A 24,907-nucleotide genomic window follows, 5' to 3' on the forward strand; every position below is an offset into this window, starting at 1 on the left:
TCCTGGAGACCCACAATCGAGTCCCATGTCGGGCTCCCTGCGTGGAGCCTGCTTCTCCCGCTGCCTGTGTCTTTGTGTGTGTGTGTCTTTCATGATTAAATAAAATCTTTTTAAAAAAATCTCAGAAAAAAAGAATAGGGAGCAGCTCAGCGCCGGGGGCTCGTCTCCGTCTTTCCTTTAACCATGAGGTTCGCTAGGTGCCTGGGACACCCCAAGAGTGGAGAGGGCGTAGGCGGCGTGGGACGGTCCGGCGGGCCAACCCCAGCAGGCAGGAGCTGGGACTTGCAGCCGCGCAGGTCGCAGGCGGCGGTTCCCACACCAGCCCCGGGCCAGGGCCGCTCCCCGCGAGCGGAAGAACACTGCGCACGCGCACAGCCGACCAGCGCTGGCAGCGCCCGAGGAGCGCTCTGCGGACGGCCTGGCGTCGCCTCCAGCCCCCGGCGGCTCGCGGGGCCCAGCCACCTCCGCCTCGGCGGCCCAGCCGGGGTTCCCCCGCCCTCTCCGCGCAGGCGCGGGTGGAGACTGCGCGCGCAGGCGGGGAGCGTGCGCCGGCGGGAAGGGGAAGCGGCGGGTAAGAAGGGCCTGCGTCCGGGCGCGACTGTGACGGGGTTGGGAACGACCTCTTCGCGCTTGCGGCTCTCGGGGCCCCTGAGCAGAGCAGAGGAGCCTCCGGAGCCGCTTCCTCCGGCCGCTCACGCCGGCCTCCTATTCCAAGTGTTTCCGTCCGCACCTTTTCGCTTGGTCCGCTCCGCTCCTGCCTCTCCTCTCCCCGCCCCCACCCGGGAATCCGAAGGCCGAGCCCGCAGCCGGTCAGCCCCAGCCCGTGGCGGACCAATTAGGTAGCGACGAATGTTTATCCGCTTGTAGAGTCGCAGCAGCTTAGGGGGTTCTCACTCAGGCGCAAAGAGCCCCGTTGTTTTGTTTTGTTTGTTTTGTTTTTTTTAAAGATTTTATTTATTCATGAGAGACACACAGAGGCAGAGACAAGGCAGAGGGAGAAGCAGGCTCCTCACGGGTCTCCAGGATCACGCCCTGGGCTGAAGGTAGACACCCAGTCGCTGAGCCACTCGGGCTGCCCAAGAGCTGCTGCCGCCTTTTCTTTTTCTTTTTCTTTCTTTCTTTCTTTCTTTCTTTCTTTCTTTCTTTCTTTCTTTCTTTCTTTCTTTTCTTTCTTTCTTTTTTTCTTTTCTTTTTCTTTTTCTTTTCTTTTTCTTTTCTTCTTTTCTTTTCTTTTCTTTCTTTTGTTAAACGCTTGCTCTTTCTGCCATCCTTTGCTGAAGCAGCTTCCCGATGCTCTCGGCGGTAAAGTCAAGGACACCAAACATAGGTCTTTACTTCCGGGCTTCTCCACCTGATAATCTCCCATTCAAGCTTGGGTCTCTTGAACCACGTCCCTCACATTCCTGTGCAGTGTCCCGGAGTTAGTTGTACTCGTTCCTTTGGAAATGAAGTTCTTCACGGGCAGCGGGATAGTATCAGCAATTACTAAGAAGCATGGTAACAGATTAGGATTTCTGCTGTCTGCTACCGGAGTGGATGGGTGTTCAGTGAGCTCGTTTGTAGCAGGAGGCAGCGTTTTAGTTCAGTGGCTGTGCTTGATGACTTGAAGCTGGGATAGAGGAGGTGCCTTGTAACTAAGCCACTGGGATCCAAACTCTGGTGACAGGAAGAAATCTAAAACAAAAATGCCTCACAGCTACGTCATGTTTAATAATATCTGCAGGTCGAATTTCTATGTAGAGATAAATGCACTGTTTGCTTTTATATGCCAGTTAAATGTAATATGTTGAATTCTGTAAATGCTGATGTGAAATTTTAGCAGCTGCTCTGGAACTTCTCAAATTTCTCAATTCCTAGATAATCATGATAATCAGCTTCATTAGTTTTACTTTGATAAGTTTAAGCGCTGTAAATGTAGCCACTTTTTTCTAATATCAGCCCACACCTTTCTGTCAGTTTTATTACTAGTTCCCTTTGACGCTTAGATTACAGAACCGTAGTCATTTTAAGATTTCCCTGTGCTTCATCTTCAAATGTCTTATATTACCGGATCTCCTGGTTTCTTAAAAAGTAAGTTGGATTTATCCTTTCAATTCTCATTGTTGAAGCTGTAAGGCTGTTTTCAGGTCTTTGCTACCTCTCTGTTCATCCCCTGGAAAGTACATGTAACAGTTCTGAGACATGACAATTTACCCTTGAGTCCATAAGGGCTCATTCCTCAATGTCTGTATTTGGGTTTCAAACCCTTTCTCTATAGGTTGTCCTAACAGTTACTGTGTGGGTGATCTGGTAGGAAAAGCCCAGGATTTAGAGTACTAAGACTTAGATTCAAATACTGAGACTCTCATTATACTAATGCTGTGTCCTTGAGAAGCTTTGAGCTTCAGTTTCTTACTCTCTGGTTTCAAATAACAGTATCTTTTCTTCCAGCCTCTTAATTGTGGCAGAATGTGTGGCGAGCCTATCTTAGTTAGACAAAAACAAGCTAAGCTGTTATTTTCTCACTGTACTTGTTCATTTCACAAATATTTGAAAACCTAATATATCTTAGGTACTGGTGCTATTGATATGAAAAATAGTTCCTAATTTTAAGGAACTGTCTTTCAGGAAGCTTTCAGAGGGGCGCCTGAGTGGCTCAGGGGCTCAGCGTCTGTCTTTGGCTCAGGGCGTGACCCTGGAGTCCCAGGATCGAGTCCCACATTGGGCTCCCTGCATGGAGCCTGCTTCTCTCTCTGCCTGTGTCTCTGCCTCTCTCTCTCTGTGTCTCTCATGAATAAATAAAATCTTTTTTTTAGAAAAAGGGAAGCTTTCAGAGGATGTGTGTGTCTGTAGGGAATAGAGTGGTAGAGTGTCTGGCAAGATAGAGCGTGCTATAGGCTCTAAAATAGGTAAATTTAGAGCAGTCCTGGTGGCTCGGGTTTAGCGGCGCCTTCAGCCCAGGGCAGGATCCTGGAGACCTGGGATGGAGTCCAACATCGGGCTCCCTTCATGGAGCCTGCTTCTCCCTCTGCCTGTGTCTCTGCCTCTCTCTCTCTTCCTCTCTGTGTGTCTGTCATGAATGAATAAATAAAATCTTTAAAAAAAAAATAAGTAAATTTAGGGTGAGCACCAAATCCAGAGGAGAGAGGAACAGGGAAGTTCTGCAGGAAATTATGTATGAACAGAGTCTTGAATTGTAACAAAGATCCAAAAGGAAAAGGTGGGGAAGGATATCTTGAAAGAGACACTTTGAGAGAACTACAAATTGTTAGATTTTGTTGGAGTATTAAGTTCAAAGAAGAGTACGGGAGATAAGACTGGACAGGTAGAAGGAGGTGAGATTTGAAGGGCTTTGTGTGCTTAGTGTCAGATTGAAGGACTGTAAGCAGACAGTTGGCCTGATCACAGTTGCTTTTTGAAAATTCATTCTGGCTTGAGTGTATGCTTCCCTACTACAGTGTACAAAAACTTCTACCTTTGTACCTTATTTTCTTCATTTCACCCAGAAGGGCTTATGCCCTCTCCTCATATGTTAATATTTATCTTGCAGCATCCAGTTCAGGTCCCATTTCTACTGTGAAGCATCCTCCAATTATTTTAGGCCTTATTACTTATTCCCTTCCTGAAACCCTATTAGGAATAGTACCACACAGCTTTAGTCCTTACTTGTTTCATGTGTATTTTATGTCCCTAAATAGATTGTAAGCTTCTTGAAGGTAGGGAATATTTCATTTGTGTGTAAATAGAAGATGTGTTAAACACAAAAATATTTTGTCTTATTTCCTTCTATTTTGTTTTTCAGGGTAGGAACAGGTTATGGGCAACAGTCCTTTTAATTAATCTGTCACCATCATGGCTAATGAGGCCTGTCCCAAGGCTGGTGATAGTCCTTTTTCATCAGATAAACATGCCCAACTCATCTTGGCCCAGGTCAATAAAATGAGGAATGGAGAGCATTTCTGTGATGTGCAGTTACAAGTTGGAAAGGAAACTTTTAAAGTTCATCGACTGGTTTTGGCTGCCAGTAGTCCTTACTTTGCAGCTTTGTTCACTGGAGGAATGAAAGAGTCCTCAAAAGATGTTGTACAGATTCTAGGAATTGAAGCTGGAATCTTTCAAATACTTCTAGATTTCATTTATACAGGTATGTTAAATGAGCCTATAGCTTTGAGTGAAGAATGATGTAATCACTCATTGTAATGAGTTGATACAACTTATATGGAAAGTAATTCGATAGTATGTTATTATGAGTGTTTGAAAAGTTCCTATCTTTTGACTCAGTATTCCTTTTCTAGGAATCAAGGAATTAATTAGTGTTACAGACAAATGTTTATGTACCAGGATGTGTATTGTAACATTATGTATAAACAGTACATAATTGAATACAATTAATTATCCTTCAGTAGGTTATATGGTTAAATAAATTGTGGCACATTATATACCATGGAATATTTTTTAGATCTCTCAAATTATTTAAATAAATATATTATGGAAGAGTGTTTACAATATATTAAATGAAAAAAATTGCATATAAACACTGCTCTAGTTTTGTAAAGAAAAAAATTATGTATATTTGTACATAGGAAAAAGACCAGAATGTTACTAAGTGTTTATCTCTGGCTCATGGAATATGGAAGATCTTTATTTTTCCCTCTTTTTCTTTTGCCTCTTAAAATATTTATAATCGGTATGTATGTATTTTAGTTAAAACTTTTATTTTTAAAATGTTTTTGGGGACACCTGGGTGGCTCGGCGGTTTGGTGCCTGCCTTTGGCCCGGGGCGTGATCCTGGAGTCCCAGGATCGAGTCCCACGTCGGGCTCCCTGCATGGAGCCTGCTTCTCCCTCTGCCTGTGTCTCTGCCTCTCTCTCTCTGTCTCTCATGATTAAATAAATAAAATGTTTTTTAAAAATAAAATAAAATGTTTTGAAGAGTTTTAATAAGATTAGAAAATGTACACAAAAAACTATGAAGTATAAGTTTTATGTGGTATATAACAAATATATATGGAAAAAAGATTTGAAAGATGCTGAAGTGTTAATATAGTGTATGTCTGTGGGAAAATGCATGATTTTCGTTTTTATACTTTTCTGCTTTGAAGTTTTTTTTGTGTGTGGTGAATATATATTACTCTTATAATTGGAAAAAAAATGTTTGAAAACAAAAACTATGTTTGGTCATCATGCTGTCCTTAAAGGATTACTTGTTGGAAAAAAAAAAAAAAAGGATTACTTGTTGGAAGATAATTATGTGACCTGCTAAAGTATTCTTTATTTAATGCATGGTACTTAAACCTGGAAAATGACAAAAGGAGGTTTATTGTGTTGTTTCATACTACGTTTTGCGAAAGTATCAGAAAATAACTCTTAATTTGGAGATTATAAAAATGACTTTTATTTACTGAAAGTTCAGCCTTATCTATTGGCTAATATGCAAATTAGCATTGAGGGATTTTTTTTTTACCTTTTGTAAATGACTTGAGTGAGCTGAAAACAGCTTCATAAATGTCCTGCTTCTCTTATTTGCAAAATGTAAATTAATGCAGATTAATCCAATGGAATTAGTGTTGAACTACATAAAAACAAGAAAAGCTGCAAAGTGTCTATTCTGCCTTTCTTGTCTAAGGGTAGCAACAAGAGATACTTAGTGAAAGATGTTCCCACTACTATCACCATATTGGTGATTAGCACTTCCATCGAATAAATAAAAAGTGGTAAAACTCAGAGAAATAAAAGCTGTTGAGTATACCTGGGAGAAACAACATTCTAGAATATTGACATTTAAGGCTAAAATTGATATAACAATTAAGAACAGGGGCAGCCCCGGTGGCGCAGCAGTTTGGCAGCGCCTGCAGCCTGGGGTGTGATCCTGGAGACCCGGGATTGAGTCCCACATCGGGCTCCCTGTGTGGAGCCTGCTTTTCCCTCTGCCTGTGTCTCAGCCTCTCTCTCTGTGTCTATGAATAAATAAATAAAATCTTAAAAAAAAAATTAACAGAATTTGGCTACTAGTAAAAGCTATCACATGGCTTAACAAGATAGTTCATTTTTCCACAAAAATGAATTCATAGTAGGTGTCCCAAAGATGGTATGGTGGTTTCATGATGTCACTAGTGTCTATTAGTCTCCCAACAATTTGCTCTACCATGTATAGCTTGTAGCTTCTAATCTCTGGATCGCTGAATTCCAGCCAGTGGAAGGAGGAAGGGGAAATGCAAAGGGCCTGCTAGCTGAGTCTGTGCTGTCTTTTTAAGCTTTTCTGTTAGCTGTGCCCAATAACTGCTGTCTATAACCCATCCACAACAAAATCAAGGTTCTTAACAGAAACTTTTTTTTTAAAGATTTTATTTATTTATTTATTTTTTATTTTTTATTTTTTTATGATAGTCACACAGAGAGAGAGAGAGAGAGGCAGAGACACAGGCAAAGGGAGAAGCAGGCTCCATGCACCGGGAGCCTGACGTGGGATTCGATCCCGAGTCTCCAGGATCATGCCCTGGGCCAAAGGCAGGCGCTAAACCGCTGCACCACCCAGGGATCCCTGATTTTATTTATTCTTGACACACACACACACACACACACACACACACACACACACAGGCAGAGACACAGGCAGAGGGAGAAGCAGGCTCCACGCAAGGAGCCCAATGTGGGACTCGATCCCAGGTCTCCAGGATCACACCCTGAGCTGCAGGCAGCACTAAACCGCTGCGCGACTGGGGCTGCCCTTAGCAGAACCTTATAAGGATGAAAAGAAAATGAATATTGAGTATTTACTGGACAGGGAACTTTGCAGTTTTTGATACAATTCATTCTTTAAAAAATATGTTCTTTCATTTTCATTGTAATAGCTTTTCCTTTTTGGGGGATGGGGGTTCAACAAAACCTGTTATTCTGTTGGTCTCTCCTTTGGGCTAATGTATACATTACTTATTAACCATTCACAGTGATAATAGGTCTTTTTTTTAACTTTTTTTTTAAGATTTTTTATTTCTTTATTCATAGAGAGAGAGGGGGGCAGAGAGAGAAGCAGGCTCCATGCAGGGAGCCCGTCGCGGGACTCGATCCTGAGTCTCCAGGATCACACCCCGGGCTGTAGGCGGCGCTAAACTGCTGCGCCGCAGGGGCTGCTCCAGTGCTGATCGGTCTTTACAGATATTTCTCACCATAGATATTTATATACTTAGAATCAAATAACCTGGATTTGTGATCTAGCTCTGTCACTAATTAGCTATGTGATATATGATACAAGACATTTCCATTTAACTTTAATCATTCATTCTTTCAACAGATATTTATGGGTACTTTTTTTTTAGAAAAATAACCTTTAGGGACACCTGGGTGGCTCAGCCATTGAGCATCTGCCTAACCGCTCAGGATGTGATCCTGGAGTCCCAGGATCAAGTTCCACATCGAGCTCCCCACAGGGAGCCTGCTTCCCCCTCTGCCTGTGTCACTGCCTCTCTCTGTGTCTCTCATGAATGGATAAATAAAATCTTTTTTAAAAAAAAAAAAAGCTTTATACCCAATATGGGGTTTGAACTCAGAACCCCTGAAACACATGCTGTGCTGACGGAGCCAGCATTGTGCCCCATATGAATACTTCCCGTGAGCTAAGCTCTAGGGATATGACAGTAAACAAGACAGGCAGGGCTGCTGTCTTCTCAGAGCTTTATAGAGAGTGCAGTTTAGGGGCTTACAAATTTTTTTAAAAGATTTTATTTATTCATGAGAGACACAGAGAGGCGCAGGAGACAGGCAGAGGGAGAAGCAGGCTCCCTGTGGGGAGCCTGATGTGGCACTTGATCTCAGGATCTGGGGATCATGACCTGCGCCAAAGGCAGACACTCAACCACTGAGCTACCCAGGCGCCCCTGATTGGAGATATTTAAACTTTTTTTTTTAATGTTTTCTTTTTAAAGATTTTATTTATTTATTCATGATAGACATAGAAAGAGAGAGAGAGGCAGAGACACAGGCAGAGGGAGAAGCAGGCTCAATGCAGGGAGCCTGATCTGGGACTCACCCCAGGTCTGCAGAATGTATGCCCTGGGCTGAAGGCGGCACTGAACCACTGAGCTACTGGGGCTGCCCACATTTAAACTTTCTGATTTCTGAGTGGCTCAGTCGGTACTCTTGATTTCAGTTCAGGTCTTGATCTCAGGGTTGTAAGTTCAAGCCCCATATTGGGTTCCATGCTGGATGTGGAGCCAACTTAAAGTTTTTAAAATATATAATAAATAAACTTTGCTTAATTGATAGAAAAAGAAAAAATAATACCTACTATATGGGGTTTTAGGGACAGTTAAATGAATGTATAAACCAATGAATCCATCATTGTAAGTGTTCCATAAATGTTAGGTATCATCGTTTAAATTTTGCACTCTTTCTACAAATCCTTTGTTGCCTTTTTATTTAGCATTTATCAGCAAATTCTAAGTTATCAGTGGAATTAAGTATAATGCTTTTTTAATATAAATCAAATGTTTGTGTTTATTTTGTTTATTTTGTTTCCCTACTTTCCCAGGTATAGTGAATATAGGTGTGAATAACGTCCAGGAACTGATTGTCGCAGCAGACATGCTACAGTTGACTGAAGTTGTTAATCTGTGCTGTGAATTTCTGAAAGGACAGATTGATCCATTGAACTGCATTGGGATCTTTCAGTTCTCTGAGCAAATTGCCTGCCATGACCTTTTGGAATTCACAGAAAACTACATTCATGTCCATTTCTTAGAGGTTCATAGTGGGGAAGAGTTCCTGGCACTTACAAAAGATCAATTGATCAAAATTTTGCGAAGCGAAGAGCTCAGTATTGAGGATGAGTATCAGGTCTTCTTAGCTGCAATGCAATGGATTCTGAAGGACCTGGGAAAAAGAAGAAAACATGTGGTGGAAGTACTAGAACCAATTCGATTCCCTTTATTACCTCCTCAGAGGCTTTTAAAGTATATAGAAGGTAATAATTTTTTTGCATATCAAATAAGTCCATATCCAGTGTCTTTTTCTGTTTGAAATGTGATAATGTTTTCATTTTTCAGTTCAATAGCAAACATTTATTGAATGATTATTATATGCAAGATACAACTTTTGTGTTTTGCAGTTAGTAGTATTTCAGGATTTCTATCCATTATATTAATGAAATCCTTACATATCTTTCTTGAGATTAAATACTAAGATCAGAGCTATAGATAAAATTATTCACAGAGCTAAAACACCACTGCTGTATTGGGTAGTACTGATTATTTCAGTGTAAGATTTCCTCATGCTTCTTTAAAAAATTCAGCAAAACCTGACATTTGAGGAAAATGCGTATGCTAAAAACAAAACCCAAATTCAATAAATCCTGTAAGTCTTCTCATTATAAAATTAATTTCATATTGATATATATAGCCTTTTTTTAAAAAGATTTTATGTATTCATTCATGAGAGACCGAGAGAGAGAAGCAGAGATACAGGCAGAGGGAGAAGCAGGCTCCATGCAGGGAGCCCAGTGTGGGACTTGATCCTGTGACTCCAGGATCACGCCCTGAGTCTAAGGCAGGCACTAAACCGCTGAGCCACCCAGGTGTCCCAAATGGAGGATTTTTTAAAAAAAGATTTTAAGATATTTCAACTTTGAAACTTTCTTTTTGATCATATTAGAGAAAAAGTGGGCAATTTATGTAGAAAAATAATGAGACTCTACGACAAAATTCAGAGAGAGCAAAAAACTTAATAGAAAGGGTTAAATTGGGACGCCTGGGTGGCTCAGCAATTGAGCACCTGCCTTCAATGTGATCCCACAGTCCTGGGATCTAGTCCCACATTGAGCTCCCTGCATGGAGCCTGCTTCTACCTCTGCCTATGTCTCTGCCTCTCTCTCTGTGTGTCTCTCATGAATAAATAAATAAAATCTTAAAAAAAAAAAAGAAAGAAATGGTTAAATTATGTTATGTGAAATATGTAGATTTTCTTCCAGTACATATATTTTTTTGTATTTATCACTGGAATAATTCAGGAGATTTAATAGTACTACCTATATGATAATACATCTATTTCTTGCCATTTTAGAGAATGACTACTTTTTAAAAATGGTACATTCTCCTACAAACGTGTAGGTAATAAAGGATAATAAAACAACAAATTCCCCCAAAGTCCACTACCCAGAAATAACCAGTTATAATTAACATTCAGTAAACATCTTTCTAAATACTTCTGTATAAGAGGATGAATGATGGATGGGTGGATGTATGGTTGGATGGATAAACAGAAAAAAATATAAGAATCATTCTGTACATACTATTTATATAATACAAAAAGTATATTTAAATCTCACTAAAAGTAAAGAAAGGGAAGCAATAACTAATATCAGATGAACATTTCTTTATCTCAGGAAGTACTCATTCTAAAAAGTTCTTAACCAGTTAAGGACAAAAGATGAATATCATTAAAAGATTAAAAGTTTCATTTTGTGTTGCAATTTTATTTTTTGTTTTTATTATTTGAAAATTTTAATTCTAGTATATTTAAACATACAGTGTTTTGTGTTTCAGATTTTTTTTATTTTTAAAGATTTCATGTATTTGAGAGAGCGAGCATGAGCACGGGGAGAGGGAGGGAGCCTGATTGAGCCACCCAGGCACCCCTTATGTTTCAATTTTAATTAATTATTATTTTTTAAATTTTTATTTATTTATGATAGTCACACAGAGAGAGAGAGAGAGAGGCAGAGACACAGGCAGAGGGAGAAGCAGGCTCCATGCACCGGGAACCCGACGTGGGATTCAATCCCAGGTCTCCAGGATCGCGCCCAGAGCCAAAGGCAGGCGCCAAACCGCTGCGCTACCCAGGGATCCCTAATTAATTTATTTTTAAAAAGATTTTATTTATTTATTCATGAGAGGCACACAGAGAGAGAGGCAGAGACACAGGCAGAGGGAGAAACAGGGAGCCCAACGTGGGACTTGATCCCAGGTCTCCAGGATCACGCCCTGGGCTGAAGGCGGCACTAAACCGCTGAGCCACCCGGGCTGCCCAATATTACTTTTTTAAAAAGATTTTTAAAATTTAGGGCACCTGGGTGGCTCAGTTAGTTAAGCATCTGCCTTTAGCACAGGTCTTGATCCCAGGCTGGGATCAAGTGCGGCATTGGGCACCCGCTCAGTGGGGAGCCTGCTTCTCTCTCTCCCACTCCCCCTGCTGGTGTGCTTGCGCGTGCTCGCTCTCTCTCTCTCTCTCTCTCTCTTTCTCAAATAAATAAAATCTTAAAAGAAAAAAGATTTTTAAAATTATTTTTTAAGTAATCTCTGTACCCAACATGGAGCTCGAATATACAACCCTGAGATCAAGAGTCGTGTGTTTTATCAAATGAACCATCCAGGCACCTCGAGGATGAGCATAATCTTTTTTTTTTAAGATTTTATTTCAGGGATCCCTGGGTGGCGCAGCGGTTTGGCGCCTGCCTTTGGCCCAGGGCGCGATCCTGGAGACCCGGGATCGAATCCCACGTCAGGCTCCCGGTGCATGGAGCCTGCTTCTCCCTCCTCCTGTGTCTCTGCCTCTTTCTCTCTCTCTATGTCTATCATGAATAAATAAATAAATCTTTAAAAAAAAAAAAAGATTTTATTTCAGAGAGAGCGAGAGAGAGCACATGGCTTGTGCCGTGAGCAGGAGGAGGGGCAGAAGGAGAGAGAGAGAATCTCAGATTCCCTTCTGAGTAGGGTCCAACATAAGCTCAATCTCATGACCCATGAGATCATGACCTAAGCCAAAATCAGGAGTCTGAGTCTTGATGAACTGAGCCATCCAGGCGTCCCGTAATTTTCACAGTATAGAAAGTAGGTTTAAAAAAAAAAAAGAAAGTAGGTTTTACTCTTAATCGTTTCCATTTTACAGACGAGTAAACTGAAGTCAGAGAGATTGGGTAATTTGTCCCTATCACATATTTAGTAAGTGGTAAAGCCTGGACTTGAACCCAGGTGTCTTCCAATCTACAGCTTAACCTAATATTCTTCAACCTCACCTCCAGCCCCATCCCCAGCCCCTACCCTTCCTTGGAAATTAGAAACATGAATGTGGGCATTATCTATAGGTGCTATTTCAGCACATGCGTCCTAGAAGGCTCAGCTTTAAGTCATAAATGGAGGGGTGCCTAGGTGGCTCAGTCAGTTGAGTGTTGGCCTTCAGCTCAGATCATGATCCCAAGGTCCTTGGATTGAGCCCCTGCTCAGCTGAGAGCTTGCTTCTCCCTCCCCATCTGCCTGATGTTCCCCCGTGCTTGTGCTGTCTCTTTCTCTGTCAAATAAATGAATAAGATTTTTAAAAAACTCATAAATGGAATCTCTCTGATGCTTCTAACAGAGGGATATAACTGCTTGATAACAACCATCAACTCTCACTTTGGCCAGCTAGGTGCTGGACACCCATGCATATAAAGGGAAGACCCAAGAAAGAGAAAAGGTGAATCTCATGCCGCAGATGCAGGGCTCAATCTCATGAGCCTGAGATCATGATCTGAGCTGAAATCATGAGTCGGTTGCTTAACTGACTGAGCCACCTAGTTGCCTTGGGGATAATTTTTTTTTTTTAAGATTTATTTATTTATTGAAAGAGTGCACGCACTCTCAAGGGGGAGGAGGGGCAGAGGGAGAGGAGAGGGAGAATCTCATGCAGACTCCCTGCTGAATTCAGAGCCCAATACAGGGCTTGATCTCATGACCCATGAAATCATGAGCCAAATCAAGAGTGGGACAGTTAACCAACTGAGCTACCCAGCTACCCCCCAGCATAATATTCTTAAGTTATGATATTTCTCCCTGCCCCCAATCAAAGTTTATGACTTGGTCCTTATTTTTAAATGATTTGTTTTTTCTGCTTAGATGCCTGAAGAATTATTTTGTTATTTTTTTCCCCAAAAGATTAGTATCAACTCATATAAAAGATTAGCACCCAGGTGTGCTTTTTTAAAAAGTTTTTTTTTTAAGATTTTATTTTAATTTATTCATGAGAGACAGAGAAAGAGAGAGGCAGAGGGAGAGGCAGGCTCCCCGCGGGGAGCTAATGTGGGAATTGATCAGGTCCCAGGACCCCAGGATCATGACCCGAGCCACAGGCAGACTCCCAACCACTGGCACACCAGGTGATCCTTTAAAAAAGTTTTTACTTGGGGATCCCTGGGTGGCGCAGCGGTTTGGCGCCTGCCTTTGGCCCGGGGCACGATCCTGGAGACCCGGGATCGAATCCCACGTCGGGCTCCCGGTGCATGGAGCCTGCTTCTCCCTCTGCCTGTGTCTCTGCCTCTCTCTCTCTCTCTGTGACTATCATAAATAAATAAAAATTAAAAAAAAAATTAAAAAAGTTTTTACTTGAATTCCAGTTAGTTAATATACAGGGTAATATTAATTTCAGGTGTACAATATAGTGATTCCACACTTCCATACATCACCTGGTGCTTATCACACCAAGTGCACTCCTTAATCCCCATCATATATTTAACTGTTCCCCGCCTACCTCCCTAGGACCCAGTGAACTTTTTTAAAGATTTTATTTATTTATTTTGAGAGAAAATGGGAGGAGGGGAGGAGCAGAGGGGGAGGGAGAAGAAAAGGGAAGGGGAAAGAATCCTAAGCAGACTCAATGCTGAGTGTGGAGCCTGACTTGGGGCTTGATCTCATGACCCTGAGATCGTGACCTAAGTTGAAATCAAGAGTCAATGCTTAACCAACGAGCAATCCAAGCACCCCCTAAAAGTACTTTTGAACTATGAGAATAGATTTATTGTTTTAAAACCTTAGTTCTCATTGTTTTTATTACCTAGTAATAACTGATCAGTTATTTCAGGAAGCAAATATAAAGCTTTATTTATTCTCTGAAATATGACACTCAATAGGCAATGGTAATGGCATTTGTTTATTTTTATTACTCTTGATTTGTGTTAAAGTTTGTCATTTTTCATTAGAATATAATATATACCCTTTCCTTTTAAAGGTTTGGTTTTTCCTTCATTTAGGGGAAATCTTCCTATATGAGATTTCTCAATACTTCTAATGCTTGGTAGCCTTCATCCTTTTTTTTTTTAAGGTTTTATTTATTTACTTTAGAGAAAGAGAGCATGAGAACAGGGGTAGGAGGAGCTGGGGGAGAGGAGCAAGCAGACTGAACGCTGAGTGCAGAGCCTGACTCAGGGCTTGATCCCACCACCCTGAAATCATGACCTGAGCCAAAATCAAGAGTCAGACACCCAACTGACTGAGCAGCCCAGGAGTGTCAGTCTTCATCATTTTATTGGAATTTCTTGGTCTTTCAGATTTATCATCTAATGTTAAAATATTTTCATTTGCTATGTATTCACAGTTGTTTAAGTCTTTAGTCTAAATCGATAGTTTTTTAGTCATGTCTGTTGTGCTTTTTGTTTCTAATTTATTAAGTCTGCAGTACTATCATTTCAAGTTCTCACTTTGTTTCCTTAGCAAGGCATCTCATTCTGTCTTGGAGCTCTTTTTTTAAAATAGGATCTATATTCTTTAAAAAATTTTTTGTTTATTTACTTTTAAATATTTTATTTATCCATGAGAGACACAGAGAGAGTGAGAGGCAGAGACACAGGCAGAGGGAGAAGCAGGCTTCATGCAGAGACCCTGATGTGGACTGGATCTCGGGTCCCCGGGATCATACCCTGGGCTGAAGGTAGCGCTAAACTGCTGAGCCACCTGGGATCCCCTAAATTTTTTGTTTTATTTTTATTTTTATTTTTTAATTTTTATTTATTTATGATAGTCACAGAGAGAGAGAGAGAGAGGCAGAGACACAGGCAGAGGGAGAAGCAGGCTCCATGCAGGGAGCCCGATGTGGGACTCGATCCCGGGTCTCCAGGATCGCGCCCTGGGCCAAAGGCAGGTGCTAAACCGCTGCACCACCCAGGGATCCCAAATTTTTTGTTTTAAATAGGCTCCATACCCAGCGCAGGGCTTTGGTTTTTTTAGTTTGTTTGTTTGTTTTTAAGATTTTATTTATTTATTCATAGAGACACAGAGAGAGAGAGAGGCAGAGACACAGGCAGAGGGAGAAGTGGGCTCCATGCAGAGAGCCCGACGCGGGACTCGATCCACGGTCTCTAGGATCACACCCTGGGCTGCAGGTGGCGCCACTGGGGCTGCCCCAGCGCAGGGCTTTGAACGCACAACCCTGAGATCCTGAGATCGAGAGTTGCATACTGTACCAACTGAGCCAGCCAGGTGCCCCAGATCTGTATTCTTAAGTATTTCCATCCTGTGAAGTCTGTATGGCAACTCTGTTTCCATTTGTGGCTAATGTTTTCTTCCAGAATGAATTCTTCAATCTCTCTTCTTTTTCCTGGGATATATTTTAATAGTTGTATTGTTATTTCTTGATATATTTCTCATGTATAACTTGAGGAACTCTATTCAAACCAGTTCACTCTGATAATGGAAGAGCTAATGCTTCTTGATATCCTTTCTACCTTAGTGTAACTTCCATCTAAAATTTGAGGACTAACACCAATAAAAAATAAATTAAAAAAAATAAAATAAAATTTGAGGACCGTGTTGTGTTTTCTCCTCTTCTTTCTAGCCTGAGTATGAAGGTGGTAGAAGAACAGAGATCAGCTAAGGCTTAGATATTTGCTTAGAGACCTGGGCTCTGAGTTCTCTCGAAGATTTTGTTCTTGATCTCGTATCAGGGCTTACTTAACCCAGCTAAGGATGCTAAGGATGTGTCTCACTAGTGTGGACTTCGGCTAGTACTATACTCTGTTAGATGGTAAAGACCAATGGTCCTATAAAGGACTTCTCGTAGTTTTCTTGTTTTTTCTTTGACTTCTCAGTTCTGCTTCTTACCTGCTCATTCTACCTTTCCAAAATATTAGTCATTAGTGAGAATTCTCAAGATTTAGTTAATTGACCTTGTTTGCTCAAAATTGCTTCTGGACTATAGGGACAAGGCTGGGAGACAGTCACTTGCTAGCATATATGGTGCCTTTCTGCAAATTAGAAAATAGTGCCCTTTCAAGGGACCAGGTCTTATAGCTTGCCAAGTGGGACACAGTTTGACTTTCATCCCCACTTCACCTCAACTAAGCATCCTTGAGCAGGAACAATCTACCTAGTCATGCTCAAAGTCAGACCTCATGCCACTAGAATCTTTTGTTTCTTGCTTTGACTATTATTTTTTTAAGTATGTGACTAATTTTTATCTTTTTGTTATTAAGTCATAAGTGTAGAATATTGGGCTATTTTATTTTTCTATTTAGTTAGATAATCATTATCCTATTTTACTTTGCCATCTTTGTTTAGAAATCCTCAAATTAGAGAATAAAAAAAATCCTCAAATTAGATATTATGAAGCATATTGTTAAAAACAATCTTTGATTTAAGGAAAGTATATTCTTTTTAAGATTTTATTTATTTATTCATGAGAGAGAGAGGCAGAGACATAGGCAGAGGGAGAAGCACGCTCCCTGTGAGGAGCCTGATGTAGGACTTGATCTCAGGACCCCGGGATCACAACCTGAGCCAAAGGCAGATGCTCAACCACTGAGCCACCCAGGCACCCCTAGAACAGTATATTCTTTTTTTTTTTTTAATACTTTATTTATTCATGAGAGACACAGCGAGAGAGAGGCAGAGACACAGGCAGAAAGAGAAGCAGGCTCCACACAGAGAACCCGATGTGGGACTCAATCCCGGGACTCCAGGGTCACGCCCTGGGCCAAAGGCAAGTGCTCAACAGCTGAGCCACTCAGGCGTCCCCAGAAAAGTATATTCTTTAGTAACAATGAGAAAAATAATATTTGGTATTGTGGGACACAACCACCATTGGTTGATGATGAGTTTTTATTTTTTGATAAATGTGTTTTATCTTTATGGGAACATATCTTTTCAATATTGCTTAAAAGTTGATTAAAACAGTATCTTGTTAAACTTACTTTAGGAGTATCCGATTTTAATCTTCGTGTTGCATTGCAAACACTTTTGAAAGAGTACTGTGAGGTGTGCAAATCTCCCAAAGAGAACAAGTTTTGTAGTTTTCTGCAGACATCTAAAGTTCGACCTCGGAAGAAAGCAAGAAAGTACCTGTATGCAGTAGGTGAGAACTTTTTAAAAAATGATACAAATAATCTTTATTTTTAGGATTAAAACCTTTTAATAATTTATTTTATTTATTTATATTTTTTGTTGTTATTTTAAACATCAGAATATGCAAGTGTGTCAAAAAGGCATATTTAATTTCACATATAGGCTACAAATTAGTTAATTGTGTTTAATTACAGTGGCTACATCTAAGAATAAGTAGCTATTTACTCAACATCTATTATTCTGTGATTTAAATTGTTGGGTTCTTAGATTGCCCAATTACCGCCTAAAAAATCCAACTTACGGAATACTGCTTTAAAGGTTAAAAATGTGAATTCTAATGAAAAATAAGGAGAATCTCAAAAATTTTTAACTACTCATGGTGTCTTAGATGATTAGGGATTATAGGAACCAATGGTCTCTAAAGTGTGAGTTGTTGCAGGATAATCCACAGGAGTATCAGATGAACACATTAAAATATATTTTAAACTTTAAAAAGCATTAAATTTTATTAATATGTGATGTATATTTAGACAAATTGTCCAAATTTATGTACATATTTCATATATACTTCATAACATAATTTATAATTTGTATATAATTATATGTATAATTTCATGTATGCTATAACATAAATATGTAATTTTTGAGTGTATACTGTGATTTTTTACTATGGGACATGCAGTTAAAGGTTTCAACTCACTATTTTTTTAAAGATATTATTATTTTAGAGAGAGAGTAACAGAGGGCACAATTAGGATGAGGAGCAGAGGGAAAAGCAGACTTCTCACTGAACAGGGAGCCTGATGTGGGGGGCTTGATCCAGGACTCCAGGATCATGACCTGAGCTGAAAGCAGACGCTTAACCAACTGACCCACTTAGGCACCCCTCAACTCACTATTTTTTTTTTTTTTTTTTTTTTTTATGATAGGCACACAGTGAGAGAGACAGGCAGAGACACAGGCAGAGGAAGAAGCAGGCTCCGTGCACCAGGAGCCTGACGTGGGATTTGATCCTGGGTCTCCAGGATCACGCCCTGGGCCAAAGGCAGGCGCTAAACCGCTGCGCCACCCAGGGATCCCTCAACTCACTATTTTTAAGTGAAAAAGATACTAATAGAAGTCATAATGAGACCTCCTAACTAGACAGATAATCAGTTCCTTTTATGTTTTATCTAACATTCTATTATAACCCAAACCAGGTGGTATAACACTATGGTTGGCCTCATTGCATTTAAGCCATAATCTTTCAGGACTTGGCTCATTTAAGAATAATATATGTACGTATGATAGGTTCTAAGCACTTATTCAAGAAAGAAAGAGAGAGAGAGAGAGAGAGAAAGAAAGAAAGAAAGAAAGAAAGAAAGAAAGAAAGAAAGAAAGAAAGAAAGAAAAGAAAAAAGAAAAAAAAGAAAAGAGAAGAAAAGAAAGAGAGAGAGAGAGAAAGAAGAAAGGAAAGAATAAAAAGAAAGCACTTATTCCTTGCTATGCAATATAGACTGTCAAGATGTAGAGGGCTAGATTTTTCTCATTACTGTCATTTCCATATTTAGCAGTAAAGTATTCGCTATATATTTCCTTTCCTTCATTCAGGTGGATATACTCGGTTGCAGGGGGGTCGTTGGAGTGATAGCAGAGCTCTCAGCTGTGTAGAACGTTTTGACACCTTTAGCCAGTATTGGACCACTGTGTCTTCACTTCATCAGGCTCGATGCGGGCTGGGAGTAGCAGTTCTGGGAGGGATGGTTTACGCTATTGGAGGTAATAATGAAAATGTCTTTTTTCCCTTCTTAATCTCTAGTTGTAATTTGGTTGCACTCTTATAAACTCATATATATTGTTAGGTACTGTGGGATATACATAGATATCATTGTGCTTAATAAATATTTAATGAATAATGAATAAATGAATGAAAAAAAAGAAACAGAAGATATTGAATGTTTCAGACCAAAGGAATACTCTGATTTATCACAAGACAGAATATTTAGGTTTGTTTTAAGGAAAAGTTGTATATAAAATACACCAAAATTTAGGTCAATGTTTGTGATAAAAACTGTTTTAATTTTGAAATTTAATTTCATATACTGGAAGCTCATTACAAATCACTTTTAATTAAACAAGTTATCTGGACAGTGCAATTTATAAAAACCAAATCAGCTAGACATTGGCATATATTTCCTGATTGAAATCACTGTGTTTTCTGAAACTATTATGAATTGTAAAATGTTTAATAAAATTAAGTAAAGGAGTTTTGACTATTGGAGGGAACTAATTACAAGAGGAAGATCTAAAGAAAAATAAATACTAGCACTTTTATATCAATATTTACTTCTGGATAGTTTGTTTTTATAGCAACAAGCCTAGTTAGGTCATCTCTAACCCTTACAACTAATTTTTATGCCTTATTTCTGTGGGTTAGTCTAAAACACAAAAGGTTGTAAATTGAAAAAACCTATTTTAAAGATTAAAGTGATTAAAGATTTATTTGTTTATTATTTTAGAGAGAGAGCACTACCAGGAGGGGAAGAGGGAAAGGGACAATCTCAAGCAGACACAGTGCTTAGCCCAATGTAGGGCTTGACCTCAAAATTTTGAGATCATAGCCTGAGTGGAAACTAAGAGTTGGTTGCTTAACCGACTGGGTCACCCAGGCATCTCTTGAAAACGTTATTATTTATTACCTATGATACTGATGATACCATCGGTTTAAGGTAAGAGAGATAAAGAGAATATTTGGTTTTTACTTCTTTTTTGGAGGGAACATAATTGTCCCTTTATTTTTATTTTTATTTTTTAAGATTTTATCCATCTATTTATGAGAGACACAGAGAGAGAGGCAGAGACACAGGCAGAGGAAGAAGCAGGCTCCACGCAGGGAGCCTGATGTGGGACTTGATCCCGGGACTCCAGGATCATGCCCTGGGCCAAAGGCAGGCGCCAAACCACTGAGTCACCCAGGGATCCCCATAATTGTCCCTTTAAAACAGTTCATTAAGAGGCAGCTGGGTGGCTCAGATGGTTAAGCAGCTGACTCTTGATTTCAGTCTCATCATGATCTCAGGGTTGTGAGATCAAACCCCATGTTGGGCTCTGCTCAGTGCAGAGTCTGCTTGTCCCTCTCCATCTGCCCCTCCCCCTTGTGCTTGCACACACTCTCTCTCACAAATTAAATAAATAATAAAATAGATTATTTATGTATGAATGTATTTATAAGTAGGCTCCACACCCGTTGTAAACTCATGACCGAGCTTCAGGGCCACATGTTCTACCAACTGAGTCAGCCAGGTGCCCAACTTTGTCTATTATTATTAATACTATCAACATTGCTATCTTAAGATATTTTATAATATATAATTTGTATTAAAATGTAGATTTGTGATAGAGAATTTTGCTGAAATTGAGGCATATGAAAAAAATAAAAATCACCCATACTCTAATCCTGTCAGAGATAATCACAATATTTGGTTTATTTCCTTCTATATACATATCTGGGTTAATATTCTAAGTACTATTTTTAAAAATTAAGATATAATTTACATACCATAAAAATCACCATTTGAGGGGAATCCCTCAATGGGAGGGATTAGTTTTTTTTTTTTTTTAAGATTTTATTTATTCATGAGAGACAGAGATGGTTAGTTAGATCCTTCAATGGTTAGTGTTAAAGAAATACTTCCCTACTCTAAAGTCAGGAGGATATATACTTCTATTGTTTTCTAAAATTTTAGTTTTGTCACTTATGTATGTCTGTAATCCACCAGGAATTGAGATTTTAGTTAGTATGAATAGAGAACCAGTTTCATCCTTTCCTTGTATATATAATTAATCAATTATCCCAGCATAAAAGGCTTTTGTTTCCCTACTGCTGTGTATGCAAACTGTGTCATATATCAGGTAATCCTATATGTGTGTATCTGTTTCTAGAATTTCTGTTCTGTTCAGTCTTTATATATCCTTAATTATTATACCTCTGTTTTAAGTCTGATAAACTTATCTGATAGGATAGTTTCTCTCATTATTCTTGTGTGTGACTACTTGGCTATTCTAGGTCCTATGTACTTCCATGTAAATTTTAGAACCAGTTCACCAAATCTGTTTTTTTCTTTTGCCAAATCTGTTTTTACAAATAATGTATAATTCCACTTATATGAGGTACCTAGAGTAGACAAAATCATAAAAGACAAACTATAATGATGGTTGGCTGGAGAAGGGGGGAGATAGGGGAGTTATTGTTTGAATCTGTGTAGTGTTTCAGTTTTACAAGATGTAAAGAGTTTTGGGGATGGATAGTGGTGATGGTTGCACAAAACTGTGAACATGTTTAACATTACTGAACTCTACATTTAAAAATGGTTAAGATGGGGTGCCTGGGTGGCTCAGTCAGTTAAGTGTCTGCCTTTGGCTCAGGTCGTGATCTTAGGGTCCAGGGGTTGAGCCACTCATCAGGCTCCTTGCTCAGCTGGGAATCTGCTTTTCCTTCTCCCTCTGCCCCTCCCTCTGCTCATGTGCTTGCACATGTGTGTGCGTGCTCTTTCTCCCCCCCCCCCCACTGTCTCTTTCAAATAAAATCTTTTAAAAAAATTTTTATTCATTTATTCAGGAGAGACACACACAGAGAGAGAGAGAGAGAGAGAGAGAGAGAGAGAAGGTAGAGACACAGGCAGAGGGAGAAGCAGGCTCCATGCAGGGAGCCTGACGTGGGACGCGATCCCGGGACTCCAGGATCACACCCAGGCTGAAGGCAGTGCTAAACCGCTGAGCCACCCAGGCTGCCCTCAAATAAAATCTTTTAAAAAATGGTTAAGATGGTAAATTTTATGTTACTTGTATTTTATCACAATAAAAAAATATGTTTCAAGTTGAGATTACATTAAATCTGTAAATCAGTTTGGGGATAATCATCTTTACATTGACTCTTCTAATTCATGAACATCATATATCTCTTTATTTGCTTACATATTCCTTAATTTAAAATTATATCTAAATGAAGTTTATAAATTTTATCTGCCAGAGGTCTTGTACAATCTGATTAGTTTTATTTCTAGGTATAGTATATTTTAAAATTCTATTTTAGCTTTGCGCAGTGGCAGTATCGTAGCCAATGAGGTTTATCCGAGGCGCGATTATTGCTAATTGAAAACTTAAAATTCTATTTTAAGTGGTACCTTTTTAGAAATTTTTCTTTTTTTTTTTTTTTAAGATTTTATTTATTTATTCATGAGAAATACAGAGAGGAGAGAGAGAGGCAGAGACACAGGCAGAGGGAGAAGCAGGCTCCATGCAGGGAGCCAGGTGTGGGACTCAATCCCAGGTCTCCAGGATCAGGCCCTGGGCTGAAGGCAGCACTAAACCACTGAGCCACCCGGGCTGCCTCTATTTTCTCTTTTTTGCTAGATAAGGATTGCATTAAAATTCACATTATACCAGAGCCAGGTATCCAAACTAAATACATGAAAAAATATAAAAGTTTTAAAGTACAAATTTTATCCTCAAAACTTACATGGATTATTTGGGTGGTAGAATTAGAAATAGATAATAGGAAAACTATGCCTTGCTTCATTAAGTGGGCTTTAATAAATGACAATGCTATTGATTCATAATAACACTGAGCAAATTAATTTTAATGAATAGTATAAAATCAGACATTAAGGAGTGAATTTCTTTTTTTTTTTTTTTAATTTTATTTATTTATTCATGAGAGAGACAGAGAGAGGCAGAGAGACACAGGCAGAGGGAGAAGCAGGCTCCACTCAGGGAGCCCGATGTGGGACCCGATCCCGGGTCTGCAGGATCACGCCCTGGACTGAAGGCGGCGCTTAAACCGCTGAGCCACCAGGGCTGCCCAAGGAGTGAATTTCTGATATCATGGAATGCTACTAAATATTGTATTATGGTTCTAGGCTATTAGCATTACTAAACCTTCTGATATATCTCTTTTATTTAACTTAGGTGAAAAGGATTCAATGATTTTTGACTGTACCGAATGCTATGATCCAGTTACTAAACAGTGGACAACTGTAGCTTCAATGAATCACCCCCGCTGTGGCTTGGGAGTGTGTGTGTGTTATGGGGCTATCTATGCTTTGGGTAATTATGCTTTGCAGTTTAAGGATGTCTAATATTATTTAAGTTCTTAGATTCTAATTACTTTAGGCATTTATCTTCCCTCCCATAAGCAACTTAATGTCTTTCAGCTTTATAATTTGTTTTTTAAATCATCACTCCTAGTTTCTTTTTTTTTTTTTTAAGATTTTATTTATTTATTCATAGAGACGCAGAGAGAGAGAGAGGCAGAGACACAGGCAGAGGGAGAAGCAGGCACCATGCAGAGAGCCTGACGTGGGACCCGATCCAGGGTCTCCAGGATCACTCCCTGGGCTGCAGGCAGCGCTAAACTGCTGCGCCACCAGGGCTGCCCAGCTTTATAATTTAAAAAAAATATATTTTATTTATTTATTTGACAGAGTGCAAAAGCAGAGGGAGTGGCAGGCAAAGGGAGAGGGAGAAACAGGCTCCGCACAGATCAGGGAGTCTCTGATGAGGGGCTCAATCCCAGGACCCTGGGATCATGACTTAAGTCAAAGGCAGATGCTTAACTGACTGAGCCACTCAGGCGCCCCTAAATTTTTATTTTCAAAATTGAATTACTTGGGGAATATTGTCAAGTATGGAGTTCTTAGGAGATGGAGGTAAAGTGTAGATAACATGTCGAGTGAAGCACTTTAACTAGTTAAATCCCATGATAAAGATAACCATTCTGAATATGCAGAAGTTGTTTCAAAAGATAGTTTTGCAAAATACCTTATTTCCTAAGCAATAGGAGCTTTAGGTTTTATTTTGTTTATTTTTTAAATCTCTGATGAAAACGAGGCAGAGAGTTAAGATCTAAGTTTTATAGTCAGATTCTAACTTTCTGATCTTAGACAAATAACCTCTCTGGTCCATGTGATAATCATTTACAATATAAAGTTGCTAGATTAGATGTTTTCTAAGGTATTTTTCATAGATAAGACTCTTTATCCAGAAATGACATTTTTCTATTTGGTTACAGGTGGATGGGTTGGAGCTGAGATAGGGAACACCATTGAACGATATGATCCTGATGAAAATAAGTGGGAAGTAGTTGGCAACATGGCTCTGTCGCGCTACTACTTTGGGTGTTGTGAAATGCAAGGTAATTGCTTTCTAAAAAATTTTTCCTGAAAATTTGTTTTATTTATTTATTTTTGGGGGCAGGGAGAGGGAGAGGAGAGAGAGAATCCGAAGCAGGCACCATGTTCATTGCAGAGCCCAATGCACAGCTCAGTCTTAGCAACTCTGAGATCATAACCTGGGCTGAAATCAAGAGTCAAATATTTAACTGACTGAGCCACCCTGCTCCCTCTTTTACTTTCCTTGTAAAAATATTTTTTTTTAAAAAACTAAGCTTGAGGTTTTATTTTCATAAACCTTTATGTCTGTTCGTATTGAATGATTGGCACTAACAGTATAGAAGTATTGCATTATATATATAGATAGATAGATTTAGATTTCATTCATTCATTCATTCGAGACACAGAAAGAGAGAGGTAGAGACATAGGCAAAGGGAGAAGCAGGCTCCATGCAGAGAACCCAATGTAGGACTCAATCCTGGTATTCCAGGATCACACCCTGAGCTGAAGGCAGATGGGCCTTAACTGCTGGGCCACCCAGGAGTCCTGCTTTTAATATTTTATGTTTTAACCTCTTATATCTTTACTTCTGTATTGCCAAAATAATAGTTTTTTCCCCAAAATAAACAAAGCTAGATTTAAAAATTACACAAATACCTGACTAACAAAATAAGCATTTGAACTTTCGTCCATCTATGTCACTTT

The 24,907-nt window shown here is 39.5% G+C and overlaps 1 protein-coding gene and 1 pseudogene across 6 annotated transcripts in view; both read left to right on the plus strand.

The window, feature by feature from the left end:
* The first annotated feature begins 422 nt into the window (after nucleotides 1-422).
* Nucleotides 423-24,907, plus strand: part of IPP (intracisternal A particle-promoted polypeptide) — a 47,305-nt gene continuing 22,820 nt past the window's right edge. For 2 of the 6 annotated variants that reach the window (XM_077845161.1, XM_077845162.1), the window contains exons 1-7: nucleotides 529-839; nucleotides 3,782-4,123; nucleotides 8,506-8,937; nucleotides 16,908-17,063; nucleotides 18,644-18,811; nucleotides 23,000-23,137; nucleotides 24,102-24,224. In XM_077845161.1, the coding sequence (XP_077701287.1) occupies nucleotides 3,832-4,123; nucleotides 8,506-8,937; nucleotides 16,908-17,063; nucleotides 18,644-18,811; nucleotides 23,000-23,137; nucleotides 24,102-24,224 (1,309 nt within the window). In that variant the 5' untranslated portion in view covers nucleotides 529-839; nucleotides 3,782-3,831. Of the gene's footprint in view, nucleotides 840-3,781; nucleotides 4,124-8,505; nucleotides 8,938-16,907; nucleotides 17,064-18,643; nucleotides 18,812-22,999; nucleotides 23,138-24,101; nucleotides 24,225-24,907 lie in introns of all 6 variants that reach the window. The other 4 variants (XM_077845160.1, XM_077845158.1, XM_077845164.1 and 1 more) reach the window with 4 other exon arrangements.
* On the plus strand, nucleotides 22,123-22,251 carry LOC144282751 (U4 spliceosomal RNA; annotated as a pseudogene).

This window comes from Canis aureus, chromosome 13 (assembly GCF_053574225.1).
Source record: "Canis aureus isolate CA01 chromosome 13, VMU_Caureus_v.1.0, whole genome shotgun sequence".
Lineage (NCBI taxonomy): Eukaryota > Metazoa > Chordata > Mammalia > Carnivora > Canidae > Canis > Canis aureus.